This window comes from Stegodyphus dumicola, chromosome 3, assembly GCF_044657685.1.
Source record: "Stegodyphus dumicola isolate Sdum_Otavi_A_Nest chromosome 3, ASM4465768v1".
NCBI classification, from domain to species: Eukaryota; Metazoa; Arthropoda; class Arachnida; order Araneae; family Eresidae; genus Stegodyphus; species Stegodyphus dumicola.
Window position 1 is genome coordinate 21,214,419 of NC_140770.1, and position 15,256 is coordinate 21,229,674.

Here is a 15,256-nt window from a genome sequence, read left to right on the forward strand (position 1 = left end):
ATATATAACAATAATATTAAGCACTAAAACTTTTAAAAACAAACACAGTATTGCACAAACCTTCATTTCCTGTAACAGATGATTGATCAATTATTTTATTATGTCCTGCTAACCTCTGAAAATGAGCAACTTTTGCTTTTTCTGTTTGTCTGCCCTGAACTTTGTGCTTAAAAATTGAAGGCTCATAATCTGGATGATTAAGGATCATTACATGGTTTATCTGAAAAAAAAAAATACGTATATATATATATATATAGTGCGTGTGTGGAAAACAGAATAAAAAATAGTATTAGCTTATATTTTGATATTTCATATTGGCGATTGTAGCGAAATGCTCGCCCTCTGGTAGCGAATCGCTGGTACTAAAATAGCGCTGAGATGAACAGCAGTAATTGTAATTATATATTATTTTGCAAAATACTGTAACAGTACAAAATATTCTGTGTGCATATAAATGATTTCAGTCCTATATGTCTGTAATATTCAGTATTATAATTTCTGTAATTCTGTGCTAGAATTTCGAAAACTATTTAAAATATGTTGTTTATACCATTCAGTCATAAGAATAAATTTAATATGGCTAAATATGAGAATTTCTCTCAGAAGCAGAGATAAGCTTAATAATTGACTTAAAGAAAAGTTCATATCATATTTTTGTGATGCAATTACCCACATAGTTTATAATTTCACGTGTTTAAAAAACAGTTATATCTTACTCAAATATTGTATGTATATAATTAAACAATAAAAAACTTTATATTAATTACTATTATTAATAAAAAATAAACTTTATGTTATTATTTTCTACATGACAAAAAACCCCATACAGCCAGCCCAGTTACCAATGATAATCACTTGATTGTTGGTGGGCCTGAATATTAACATAATATTCAAATATCAATTACTATAAGAACAATCCAAATTGGGATACTTAAATATTTGCTCACTTTAATTTATCTCAGATTAAAGGTTAGTGTGCAATTAAACCAAAGTGATATTGCTGCTATGAAGCTATTTTTGCATTTTATACTTCACAATTTATAATATATAAATAAAACTAAAATTTAGCTAAAATTCGAAAAACCGTACCTTAAATCTGGTACCGCATCACATATAGAATCATCCTTCTGCCAAGAATATACCTGGGGTAAGTACAGCCCATGTTGACAATGACAAAACTATTGCAAGAGAGAAACATTTTTGGATAATGCAATTTTTTGTCTCTATCAACGATTCTGGAATTGCATGATGCAAGTCACCTAGAATGGATTCTTGCATTGTACGTTTGACATCACTCAACTGGATTATACCCGTTAGAATGAATAAAGTTGCAGTCAGCTGAACATTAAAAGAATGACAACTGCAAAATTAGTTTTAATTAACTCTAACATAAAACACAAATATGAATTGAAAGCTATTATAATCATAAGTTTATTGTATATGTCTGATCATGCAAGATTACAACAGACAAAAAATCAAAGTCGTAATAATATTTTATATATATATATAAATTTACTGAACTAAAATTCATTGAAATCAAAAACAAGTTTTTCTAATACTTGCGCAATAACTGCAAAGTCAAGAAGAAATCAAGAACTGCGTCTTTAACAATTTGTATATTATCGTATGTATATTATACACACACATACCTTTTAATTTCCTCATAGCGAGTTTGTCTTCTCACAGCCTTTTCGTGTTTCAATAAATTTTTTTCAACTGTTTCTGTTAACAAAACGGGCAAAAAAAAACTTGGTACTGCTGACGGTTTTAATCGTGGTCTTTGTGACATATTAGCTGAAAGAAAAATAAATATTATGTTTCACATTTAAGTTTGCAATTAAAACAAACTAAGATAATACTGCATAAAATATTACATAACTGCTTCTTACATATTTCAAACACTGATTTTTTACAGAGATTTTGTATATAATTTTTAAGACAATAAAACATGATTTGACAGTCTTAAAAATCTTATCTTTTAATGATGCAGATTACATGGCAAGGCAGTATATTTAATTTAGAATAGAATTGTAATCCTGAGTCAGCCTCACAAAATTTTCTGTCAACAGAATGCCTATGATATGTTCTTCATGCATCTTTCATGGAACTCGAATAAAGTCATTAACAAGCCGAATTCAAAGCAATATGACCTTTAAAGTTGACATTAATATTTCACATACTTTCCCTAAACAGAATTTATAACCTTTCGAATGAAAACATTTATAAACTTCTAAAACGCAAATAGGGATGTTACAGTAATATACCTACAGGAAATATGGAATATACTTACGTAGCAAATTATAATCACTTGGTGTAAAGTGCTTGGAACATACACACATTCGTGATGAAACAGATTTTCCAATACGAAGCACCCTTATCCATTCGTCTCTTCGGCTAATGAGAACATTAGATCCAAAGCAAAGCTTTCTTAGTCTACTCTTTGCATTCGGAAATTTATGGAAACTTAATTCTGGGTTTTTAGAACCTTTTGAAGCACACTGAGGTACACAACAGTTTGTATTGTCTTTCTTGTTTACACTCGCCTTTTCCATAAATTCCACTTTCACAGTACACGATAACACTTGCTATACGAAACCAACAGGTGCGTTACCCCTTTCTGGGCGGGTTCTCCGGTAGACCTATTTCCCTTTCATCTTTTGGTAAATAAGCTAATGCTTTAATGCATATTTTGAAAATGTTGGACAATTATTGGCAATATGTGGTCAAAATATGAAACATGTAGGATAGATATCATATTTTTTATGAAATCAATATCTTTCTCTACAATTATTTTTACGAAACTGTTATCAAAAGATGAGAATATAATAAAATCGCATATGTTGATACCAGTTAAGTACATGCCAAGCTGCACTTGGCCATAAAATTTGTGTTTTTTCTTTAGTGCATATTTTGATTTATCAGCTGTTAAATAATTCAGATCATGAATGATTTCTAAAGCAGGTTTTTAGCTTCCTTGAATGGGACATTTTATCTCAAGTATCTTAACATCTCCATTTTTGCATAAAATTATTCCATCAGAACTATAACCAAAAAAAGGAGCTTCTGGGTGTACAATTAGTCCACATTTGCTTACTGAATCACCACAGCTTTTTATGTATGCATTTCTTACTGCATCTTCAAATTTCAAACCATAAAAAGTAGCCAGGTTGCCTCTAAAATCAGAATTAAGAAGCCTATTTATTTTGGTACTCCAGTCGGGACTTTTGTTTTTAGAGTATGTAAATATTTCATAACATACACTACTTGTTATTCTTTTCTGCTTTTCACAAAGCCATGACTTTGAATCTTGATTAATTGTAGATAATGCAAAATTTTTTGCTTCATCTTTAGTAACCTGAAATTATAAAATTATTTAGTTTAAAATTCTGAAAAGAAATGTAATGCACAAACTACAAAAATATCAAGCTATATGTTTTTATATCTACGGTTTATTCAATGATAATTTCTTTTAAAATATATAAAATATAGCATATGATAAACATATGTTTAAAAGTATTGACATTCCTTGTTATTAGATAAAGAGTAAAATTTCTCTTAGCTGGAAATATGAAAATAACAGCACTTTTGAAGATCTAAATTTAAATCCGAAAATTAGCCCTATGAGGTAAAGAAATTAATTGATGGTATAACAAGCTGGAGATTAACAAGTATACACATGCTGCAGTTTCTACAGGAAAACATTTATATTTCAATTCAGCCACCCAAAGTAATAAGCCTTATCCAAATAATGGATCGAGGGATTTTCTAGAATGTAAAAATGAAATATTGATCCCTTTTTATGTTTCTGTGTGCAAGCTGTAAAGGTAGTGTCCATAATTTCCAGAAACAGGTCACACTAAAAAGATGACAAATTAATTTTGTTTCTTATTTGGAAAGGTGTAAAAAAATTAGGTTGCTGTTAGTGTAAATTTTGCTCTATGAGCATATTTGTAGAAGTTCAGTCGAGTGAGGACAATTCTATTGGTGTTAAAACATGTTTGGTGCCTATCGCGAATATCTTAGATTTAGTTACATATTTGGAGAAACTTAGTGAGTGAGTGATTATGGCGCAAAAACCAGAGATGGTTATGACGCGCCAAACACAAGATGGGATGATTACAATTGATGACATTAAAATTCAATCAATAAAAACAAGTAGATAAATGTACCAAATCCAGAGGATGAAGTCATATAAACACAAGTTAAAAAGCACATATTAAAATTCAAGACACAGTCTTCAAAACAAATTACATTTGGTAATAAAAGCCAATCTCTTTTAAATAATAAAATAAATTACAATTCACCTCTCTTCCGATTAAACGGTCGAGAGGTAAGTCACAGCTATTAAAATATTTCTGGCGAAGACTATTAAAACATGGACACTCAATTAAAATATGACGAACAGATAAACAAACATTACAATCAAAACAAACAGGCTCATTTTCAGCTTTGAGAAGATAGTTATGTGTGACTCGAGTGTGACCAATTCTGAGGCGAGTCAAAAGAACGTCCTCCTTACGATTTCCAACAATATCCCAATGCTCAATTCTAGGCTTGACGTTTCTCAACTTGTTGTGATGCTGAACATCCCAAAATTGCTGCCATTTTTTTCGGACCTTTCCCTTGATGACATTGCAGATATCTCTAAAAGGGATAAGGCGACTGGACAGTTCAACAGCAGATTTGGCTGCGATATCTGCAAGCTCATTTCCTTTTATTCCAACATGTCCAGGAACCCAGCAGTACAGGACTTCATAACCTCGAATCGTTAAATTTATATGAATTTTGAGAACATCCACTACCACAGGATTCTGCGTGTTGGGAAAAGCTTCCAAGGATTTAAGAGCACTATACGAGTCTGTGTAAACTATGAACTTTTTGTGGCAGACCTTTGAGATATACAAAAGACCATAATATATAGCAGTCAGTTCAGATGTTAGGACTGAGAAAGCATGGTGCAGGCATCTGCCCTCTATGTAATTTTCAAATACAAAAGCCATCCCAACATGATCATTTGTCTTTGATCCATCTGTATATATCGGATAATAACTGCTATATTTGTGCCTGTGCTCAGCAAAGAGTTGTCTATAAACGATCTCGTTAGTGCTTGCCTTCACGTGATGTTTGAAAACATCAAGAAGCTGAATCCGTGAATTTTCCCAAGGTGGGATTTCAAAGTTCTGTACTGCTTGGGGGCGCATATCAGAGAGGGAGAGTTCCTCAATGACAGGGCGAACTCTTAAAGGGAAAGTAGGAACACAGGATGGACGTGTTTCAAATAATGTGTTACACTCATTATCAAGTAAGCACAGCTTATTTGGGATGTTCAGGTTGGGATAAGATATTAAAATATTGTAAAAGGGACAATTGCTCATGCCTCAGATAAAGTGATGGTTCGTTACAGTCAACATATAGGCTCTGCACAGGAGAAGTCCTCAATGCTCCTGAACAAATCCGCAGACCTTGATGGTGAACAGGATCCAGTTTTAACAAAACAGATGACCGAGCGGATCCATACACAACTGAGCCATAGTCCAGTTTAGAGCGGACGAGCGCTCTGTCAATGCGAAGCATGGAGCAACGCTCTGCACCCCAGGACGTGTTCGCCAACACTTTTAAAATATTTAGTGTTTTTAGACACTTCTTTCTCAGGTTTAAAACATGAGAAAGGAAAGTCAATTTTCGGTCGAAAATCACTCCTAAAAATTTTACTTCAGGCGCAACTGGAATAATTGTACCATTCAAATATAACTCAGGTTCAGGATGGAGACCTCGCTTCCTACAAAAGTACACGCACACAGTTTTCTGTTTCGAAAATGTAAATCCCTGTTTGTCTGACCATTCTTGGATCTTATTCAGAGCCATCTGCAGTTGCCTCTCTACATATCTCATGTCTGCTCCTCGACAGCTAATCTGCAGATCATCAACATATAGAGATCCCAAGATGGTGGGAGGAAGTTCTTTTAGTACAGAATTTATTTTTAAACTAAACAGGATTACACTGAGCACACAGCCTTGAGGCACACCCTCTTCCTGTTTAAAAACATCCGAAAAAACAGAGCCAATTCTTACTTGAAAAGTTCTAGTGTTCAAGAAATTTTGAATGAAAATTGGTAGGTTGCCGCGCAAGCCACTCTCGTGAAGATCCCGGAGTATACCGTATCTCCATGCCTTATCATAAGCTTTTTCAATGTCGAAGAATATCGAGACAAGGTGGCTTCTTCTTACAAATGCTTTTTGAATAGATGTCTCTAAGAGGAGCATGTTATCTACAGTTGTTCTTCCCTTTCGAAAACCACTCTGATAAGGCGATATAATATTCTTTTCCAAGAAGTAGACTAGGCGGCTGTTTACCATCTTTTCAAACAGTTTGCAGAGGCAACTCGTAAGGGCAATTGTCCGATAGTTGGAGGGATTCCTTGGATCTTTCCCTGGCTTAGGAATAGGAATGACAATAGCTCTCCTCCATGCACTGGGAAAGGCATGCTCCTTCCACACCCTATTGTAAAGAGTGAGAAGGGCATTCAGTGACTTACAGGACAGATGCTTTAGCATTTCATAATTCACTCCATCAAGACCCGGAGAAGACCTATGTGTCTGCAATAAAGCACTCCTTAATTCAAGCATAGTAAAGTCTCTATTGTAAGGCTCAGATTTGGAAGAGTTGAATGCGATGGGATTTATTTCAGAGTGCTGCTTCATAGAAAGAAATGCAGGTGTATAGTTTCTGCTGGAAGAAACGGAAGCAAATGTCTCACCGATAGTATTCGCAATTTCTTCTATGGAGCTAATCACTCGGCCATCTTTTTCCAAAAAGGAAAGTGAGTGGTCTTTATATATGCCGCATGCTTTTCGAACTCTTTCCCAAACCCGCTTGCTAGGCGTGGAGGATGTTATTGACGACACATATGAAATCCAGGAATCCCTCTGGCTCTGCCTTCTTACTTTTCGTGCATTTGCTTTGGCTCTTTTAAAAGCTATGAGGTTTCGCAGAGTAGGATATCTACGAAAAATACCCCATGCTTTTTTCTGTTTTTTCAGTGCTTCATGACAGTCGCGATTCCACCATGGTTTTGAATATTTTAGTAGTTTTCCTGATGTTCTAGGAATGGAGAGCATAGCTGCCTGAATAATAGTATTAGTAACAGCTTCAACAGCGTCATCGATATGCGCATCTTCTACCATTTCATCTGTGAGCTCTGCAATGGAAGAGAAGAGTTCCCAGTCTGCCCTGTCCAGTATGAATCGAGGGGATCTCGACATGGGGTTTGCTCCTCTTCGTGCAAGAGACACAAGAATGGGATAATGATCACTGTTGTAAAGATCTTTACCCACATTAAAATTGCAAAAAGGCAACAGAGATGGTGAACAGATGGCAAGGTCGAGAGCATGGAATGTTTTTGAAGGCTCATGGAAGTAAGTATCTTGCCCATTATTGAGGAGACAAAGGCTATGATCTTCGATCATCTGCTCAATTTGTCTTCCTCGGCAATCAGTATCCTTACTACCCCAGAGCGGACTATGGCCGTTAAAATCTCCTATTATGATGAAAGGCTCAGGCAGCTGCTCTAAAAGACCATTTAAATCTTGCTGATCAATATGCTCATTTGGAGGCAAATACAGAGAAACGACTGTAGCAACAAAATCAAAATTTGTTTGAGTAGCGACAACTTGGAGGGATGTCGTCAAAGAAAGCACATTTGAGGGATAATCCAGTGAGGAGAGGAGACCTACACCTCCACTGGCACGCTCACCTGCAATGTTGTCTTTCCTGACGAAAGAAAACCTCCGAAGTTTTGCTTGTTGTTCCGGTTTTAGATTTGTTTCCTGTATTGCGAAGCATAAAGGTTGATGAACATTGATTATAGCTTTGATGTCGAGCAGATTTCGGTGGAAACCACGACAGTTCCATGATACGAGCGTGGCCATTATGAATAGTTTTTGTTCTTTCTGTGCTCTTGTTTGGTTTTTCGTGGAAGTAGATGCTTGGGAACTTCCAGACCCTCTTCTACTTCCATACCGTCTGAATCCGCAGATTCAGAAACCATTCCATCAAGAGAGCTATTGCTGGAACTTCTATTTTTATTTGTTTCTTTTCGTATGGTAGTTTTGGGTTTGCTTTGAATTACTATTTCTTTATTTTGTACTGTATGGGTTGGGTTTTCTTTCTTCTTGTTGTTTGTAGTCTGTTGAGTTTTGTTTGGTGGCGTCTGCATACTAACTGATGTTTGGGTCGCAACTGAGCGAGATTTTTTAAGAGCATTGGCGTAAGATGTATTTGGCCGTAGCTGTGTGCTTTGGACTAATCTTCTGGCTTCGGCATATGAGATGTTCCTCGTAACCTTTGCAGTCTGCACTTCTTTTTCCAATTTCCATTTTGGACAGAGGCGTGAAAATGCTGGGTGCTCACCCTTGCAATTTATACAAAGAGGCGCAGCGGTACAATTTTCAGAATCGTGGCCAATCTGTGAGCATCGGGCGCATGTGAGGCTGCCACGACAAGACGTCTTAGAATGGCCGAAACGCTGGCATTGGAAGCATCGCATAGGGTTGGGAATATAAGGTCTTACGGGACAATTTAAATATCCGGCCTTAATATTCTTAGGCAGATCAGGCGTGTTGAAGGTAAGGATCACGTGTTTCGTATCGATCAACTTACCTTCCTTACGCATCTTGATCCGCCTAGCACCGCAGACATTTTGGTCGGATAGCTGGGAAGCGATCTCTTCTTCAGGAACATACAGAAGGTCGAATTCCGATATAACGCCACGACAATAATTCAGTGTCTTATGTGCTGTTACATTGACATTCGCTTGCCCAAGTTTACTTATTTGAAGTAAAGAAGCAGACTGGGTGGCTGAGATTGTATCAATAAGGAAGTCTCCGGAGCGGAGACGCTTTATATTTCTCGGCTCACCAATACAAGACTGGATGTATTTGTTAATCACGAAAGGAGACATCTTATGCATTTCGCCAGAAGGACTAGAGATGACTAGGAAACGGGGACTATTGTTATGATTTTTTTTATTTGCATCTGTCCGTAATTTTTTTGCAGAATTTTCAGAACTAGATTGAGTGACTGGTTTAGTAGTAGACTTTTCAGAACTAGGTTGAATGATTGGTTTATTAGTAGGTGGTTCAGAGCTAGGTTGAGTGACTGGTTTAGTAGTGGACGTTTCAGAACTAGGTTGAGAGACTGGAGTGACTTCGAAGTCTTTGATCAGAAAAAGTTGAGAATTAGCCATATTGAAATAAGAAAAGATTCGGGTCCGACGGCCCCGCCCACCACGGAGCCCAACAAGGGAACACAGATTCCTGTGTTAGGGCTAGCCGGACCTATACGCAAACTGAAGCCCCACAGTCGGCTTTCCCGAGAGCTTGACCCCAAGCCACTGACACAAGGACTAGTGACCAGCCGATTGACACCCGTGAGGACGACTAAGGTGCCTCCCGTTTAGCTGAAGCAGAGGCCAAAGCAGTGTGTTGGGGACAGTACCTCGCCCCTCAACTACCAGGACCCTCCTTTCCAGCGACACGGGTCTCCACGCACGGCAAATACGTGGGCAGTTTTCTCGCCACTCGAGAACTAGAGACAAGGTCTGTTCCAGCCTCTCGTGACAAGCCCCAAACTCCGTAGAGAGAAACCACAAGGGAAGGGAAAAAGATCCAGCCAAGAGGAGAGGAGACGGAAAAGAGGATAGATCACTGGGGCTCCAGGATCGTGACACCCGTCTCACCAAGAAGATGATCCCCTGAAGGGCTAGGGTACCTCGGGATTGCCACACCCGTACTCACAAAAGTGAGCCCCTGAGGGCGGAGAAACTTAGTGAAGAGGAGGTGTAGGTTTGGCTTGATGTACAAAATTCTGTTTCCATCACGCTTGACATGTACACAACATGTAGAGTAAGTTACATGTAATGAAGATGACGAAGGATTTCAGGCTTTTATAAAGTTTGCTTAGAAATGCTTATCTATGTCAACACATGATGTTATAAAACTTCATCGAATACACAGGAATTTTTTTTAAATTACACTTACTGTCTTATAAACAGGCAGATATTTGAAATTATATGACATCATACCAAGAAATTCATAACTTTCATTTGATAATAAATATTATAAGTTTAAAATGTTGTTTAATTTTTTTTAATATTAAATCATGTGTGTGTTTTAAGTAATCTGTACGAGTTTTGATTATTATTTATTTAATAGTGGCTGACATGACCACAATCAGAAACATGATAGACAGACTTCACATGCTGCAGTTTCTACAGGTTTGGTTTATTTAGTTACGGTAAAGCACACAAGGGCTATCTGCCTAGGGAAAGGGATGCCTTCGTGGAGGACTTTCTAAGGAAAACTGGCTCGCATACAGATTACACATAGGAAAAACCACAAAAACACCTATGCAGAACACCCTGGAATCAAAGTCGGTCGGAACAACCAGGGTTCAGCAATTTTACCTCGCGGGTGCTGGTGGGCCTCTGTTTCTACAGATGGCATTATAAAGTAAGAACATGTAAGTTCTAGAAATATATATTCAATTATCTAAAAAAAAAAAAAGCCTTATCGAGAATTACAAGTTACTGACAATTAAAAGAATTCTACTGTATCTGCTGAAAATAGATAAAACTGAAAACAGATATAGAATTTTTAATAGACTTTTTTATTATCATTTTATTGTCCTTATAGGAGACATTCAGTATTTATAGCACTGAGAAATTAGTGAAGAAAAATAAAAAATGTTTAAAGAAACATATTTATTGTATAAACTACTAAGCAAATTACTGTACTTACTTGTACATTTTCAGCAAAGAATTGTTGTGGTTCTGGCTGAAGATCGAACTTACACATCGGAATCAAATTCTTTTCAAAAACTTTAATTAATGTACCAACTAAATCTACGTTACAGACATTGATATTGTTATCTGCATTCAAATTTGGCCTGTAAGAGAAAAAAAGTTAACAAATGAAACTGAACATTTCTTCATATCTTTGAACTATTTTGAGATGGAATCATTTCAGTTAATTAATAGGAGGTATTTTCTACATCTTATATTTCTACGTTTATATTAAAATTACATACTGTTAGACATATTTAAATACATTTTTTAAAACAAGTGATCTTTCGAAAATTTTTTGTTTTGGCTCTTGACTGCAGCACAACTTATGTAAAAAATGTGATTTTGTTTCACTTTTAATTTCAAACATAAAATGTGAAAAGTATTTAGAATAGTATCTTTAAAGAAAAAATTATGACATTTAAAATTAGGCCACACAGTTTTGTTACAGGAAATAGCATTAATGTCCGAACTGTTTTTCTGTTATTTTTATCATAAAAACTAGTATATTGAGAGTGTTATTTATACATAATAAAATTTATGTAATCTTGTATTCTGAAAGTCTTTTACACTTATTTGATAAATAATTGTTATCATTAAAATAGTTGAACTTATTTCTAAATCATGTTCATATTCATTAGTGTTACAAATATATTTTTATTTGATATGCATCATACTTACATTTCTGTTAGTTCTTTCTTTTCGAGAAACCTTGCCCGATGTTTTGCATATGCAGAGTCTTTGAAGAATTTGCATATTTCTTCATGTACCTTTTTCTTTTTCACTTCACAGAAACTGTGCTCTGGAGGTGTTTTCACATGACAGAAATCCTGCACAGGAACAGGAGTATATAAATGCTTATACTTCCTAGTGTTCCAACTGCATTTCATATCTGTGGCAGATAAATTCTCCAGCTCATTAATATCGTTCCTGCACAAATTAAAGTATGTTGGTACAATTATTTCCTCGATTTTAATTTTATAAAAACTGTCATGAACTATTTATTTCCATTAAAATATAATAGAAATATCTATCTTTCATTGGGGAAATTGCATAAAAATTAATTCTTTAAATAAAATATAAAATTTTAAATTTTAGGAGGAAAAGTAAATTAATACAGAAAGAAATTTAAAATTTTACGAGAAGACAACATGCAGTAATTTTAGACCTAATTTTTCTATTTTCCCACACAAGTTATTCGGGAAAGGCATCTATTGCTGCTACTGACTTTCAATTTTATACAGATAATATATCGAGAAATGATATAAAAATAATTTTATTATGCATGTATTATGCATGCACGTATGTACAAATATTTATCTACATTTCTGAAACTGGTCAGAAATATACATACATATGTACCTACATTTCTGAATCCGGTCCTAATAGCAGAAAAGTACAAATATCTTTGACCACGTTGTTATTGGATTTATCTCAAATTATCCATTTTGATGACAAATTTTATAATATATAAAATCACAGCATGTAAAAAATACATATTTTAATTAGTTAAAATATCTAATCAATGCAAATACTGATACTAGATAACATAAATTTTATATCAAGAACGGTTATTTGCTTGTTTAATGAATAGAAAACAATAGCTGAGTGAAAAACATAACTCATTTGACTAATTCAAAATTATTAAATCTTACTTACTCATGGCAGAATAACATAACAGAAACACAATGTTTGCAAGATTCTCCTGCTCCAGCTTTGCAGCTACAATGAAAGGACTTAATTTTCCATCTGCTTTCATTTTCAATGAATACTCCATTAACCACGTATGGCGGTGAAGAAGTCGAACTAGATTGAAGACATATAATGCTTGTATCGCGATTTCTTCATCTTTCCGGGCCTTAATACCGCACATTATCAGTCGTTTCGAAGCCAAAATTGCTTACCCTTTTTTTATACAATTACTCGAACTGGTACATTGTATAAATCCCAAAATTGTTGAAATCTGCAGTTTTTTATTCATCGTAATACTAGAGCTTCTACAGCAGCTAAGTAAAAAACAACTAAGACTTCAGGTCACAGTTGCAGACGAATTTGAAACGCCCTCTATCGGTCATTACAATCGCCAATTGTGAAAATACACTCTGTTGCGGCAAAGCGAGCGAACTATTAAAAATAACATTACCCTTTTTGTGAATGGCATCACTTACGTTTTTGTATTCATAAATGTCTTTTGCTTATTCTATTCTTCATATTTATATTAGTAAATAAATAAGTATAAAATACTATCTCCTAATATGTGGTGCCGAAAAAACCATTTACGAAACAGGACCTTGAACTCATACTTCCTACTGTTGGATTATTCTTGCTGAATTATTTTACTTGCGACATTAAAACTTAGTTTTGTTTTTGTTCTTTTCTACTCGGGCAATGGCGCCGACCGTTGAAGCTGTAGACAAAATGATGCAACTGAAACGAAAGCGGAAAGCCGTGCGAAGTAATGTTTCTTGCTTTTCTACTGAAATTGATACTTTGAACGATGATTTTTCAATTGAGAAAGTTGAATATATTTGTAATCGCTTAACAACTGCTTTAAATGATATGAAACTAATAGATTACGAAATTCACAACTTCCTTTCTGACGATGAATATGAAAGTGATAATTTGCAATGTGAAAACTACGTAGATATTGGTGAATCCGAAATTTTCAAAGCACGAAAAATTATTCAAAATAAAATCGCCAACTGTAAATAATGTTACTGCATCGAATATGGATACCAATGATTTAGCGATGACATTTGGCGACCCTCCTACTACAGTGCCTGTGACTCAACCATATACAGTTAAATTGCCAGCAATTAAACTACAATCATTTACAGGAGAAATTGAACAGTGGCAATGTTTTTGGGAACAGTTTAAATCTTCTGTAGATGCCAATCCACATCTTTCTGTTATTGATAAACATGTTTTCCTCAGAGGTTATTTAGATGGTGAAGCTAAACGCCTTGTTGATGGAATGAGTGTAATAGGAGACACCTATGAAACAACAAAAAAATTGTTGGAGGAAAAGATACTGAAATGAAGATCGAATTATCCAATCACACTTAGATTACTTAGAACATTTAAACGTTATTCAAGTCCCATCTCCTACGCATTTAAATGATCTTTACATAGAATGTAACAGAAGAATTCAAGCTTTAACTGCTCTGGGTGAAAATATTGAAGCATACGGTAGAATCCTAGTGCCAAAAATTATTCGTGCATTCCCCAATGATATCTGTTGCCGCTGGATTATCTATGCCAAACGTGAAAAACTAAATGAAGGTTATATTACTAGATTGATGCAGTTCTTGGCAGAAGAAGTGGAAGGTGTAGTTGCAGCACAAAGAGTTAAAGGTTTGTCTTTTTCTGATCACACTGTAAAGTGCACTGTAGAAAATTTTAATATCAATTCCAAAACAGTAAACAAAGGTAAGAAAATTTCACCATTTTGTTCATTTTGTGATACTACAGGACATTGGCCTCAATATTATGAAACTGTTACAGATTATGATACTCGTGTTCAGAAACTTAAAACTTCAAGTCGCTGCTTTCTATGTACTAACCGTGGTCCTAGAGTTTCAAACTGCCCAAGAAAAAATACTGTGCGGTGTACTAAATGCAAGAAAAGGCATCATGTTTCTATTTGTCCTCCTGTTGAAAACAATCAACTGCGGATAACTAACAGTGCTGTAAATCATATAAACTTTCTTAAAACAATTTTTACACATTTGCAAACTGTTCGTGTGTATGTTACTAGCACCACAGGCTATTAACACGCTGCATTTTAGATGGTGGTAGCCAAGCAAGTTTTGTTCACACAAACCTCATTGAAAAACTTAAGCTTAAAGTTGTCAGTTCTGCCTCACTTTCAGTTCAAGCATTTGAATCTTTTACTTCACAAGCACAACGTATATGTGTTCAACTGTCACTTTCAAGTGTGTGGAGCAATCAAGCATTTTTTATCTCCGCATTTGAAAGCTCCAATTCCTATACTACACATCCTACTGCTCCACCTGAAATAGTTCACTTTGCTCAGAAGAAAAGATTGAGACTTGCTGATCCACCGGATGACTCTTTACTGCCCATAGAAATACTTATTGGTGGTGATCATTATTGGCAAATTGTTTCCGCAGAGGCTCCAATCAAGCTTTCAGAATCTTTTGTTATGCTACCGTCAGTGTTTGGATGGTTTCTTAGTGGAACAAGAACACATACTACAATCGCTGGGAAGACTTCTGTTCATCAAGTTTGTGTACGAGTTAAAACTGATTATTTAAATGATCAGGTACGTCGCTTCTGGGAATTAGACTCCATAGGGATACAAGATGCGCAGAAACGACAAATGACTACTCGAGATGAAGAAATTTTATCAGAATATCACAAAACTTACAGCACTGAAGACAATCGAAGAATTG

General features: G+C 35.3%; 1 protein-coding gene across 1 annotated transcript; it reads right to left on the minus strand.

Moving 5' to 3' along the window:
• Nucleotides 1-1,648: 1,648 nt before the first annotated feature.
• Nucleotides 1,649-12,937, minus strand: LOC118200310 (uncharacterized). Its single transcript, XM_085812626.1, has 5 exons — nt 12,501-12,937; nt 11,523-11,771; nt 10,798-10,945; nt 2,291-3,355; nt 1,649-1,794 (listed from the first exon to the last, which is right to left on the minus strand). The coding sequence occupies exons 1-4, from the start codon at nt 12,515-12,517 to the stop codon at nt 2,966-2,968; spliced, it is 804 nt and encodes a 267-aa protein (XP_085668752.1). The 5' UTR covers nt 12,518-12,937; the 3' UTR covers nt 1,649-1,794; nt 2,291-2,965.
• Nucleotides 12,938-15,256: the final 2,319 nt, after the last annotated feature.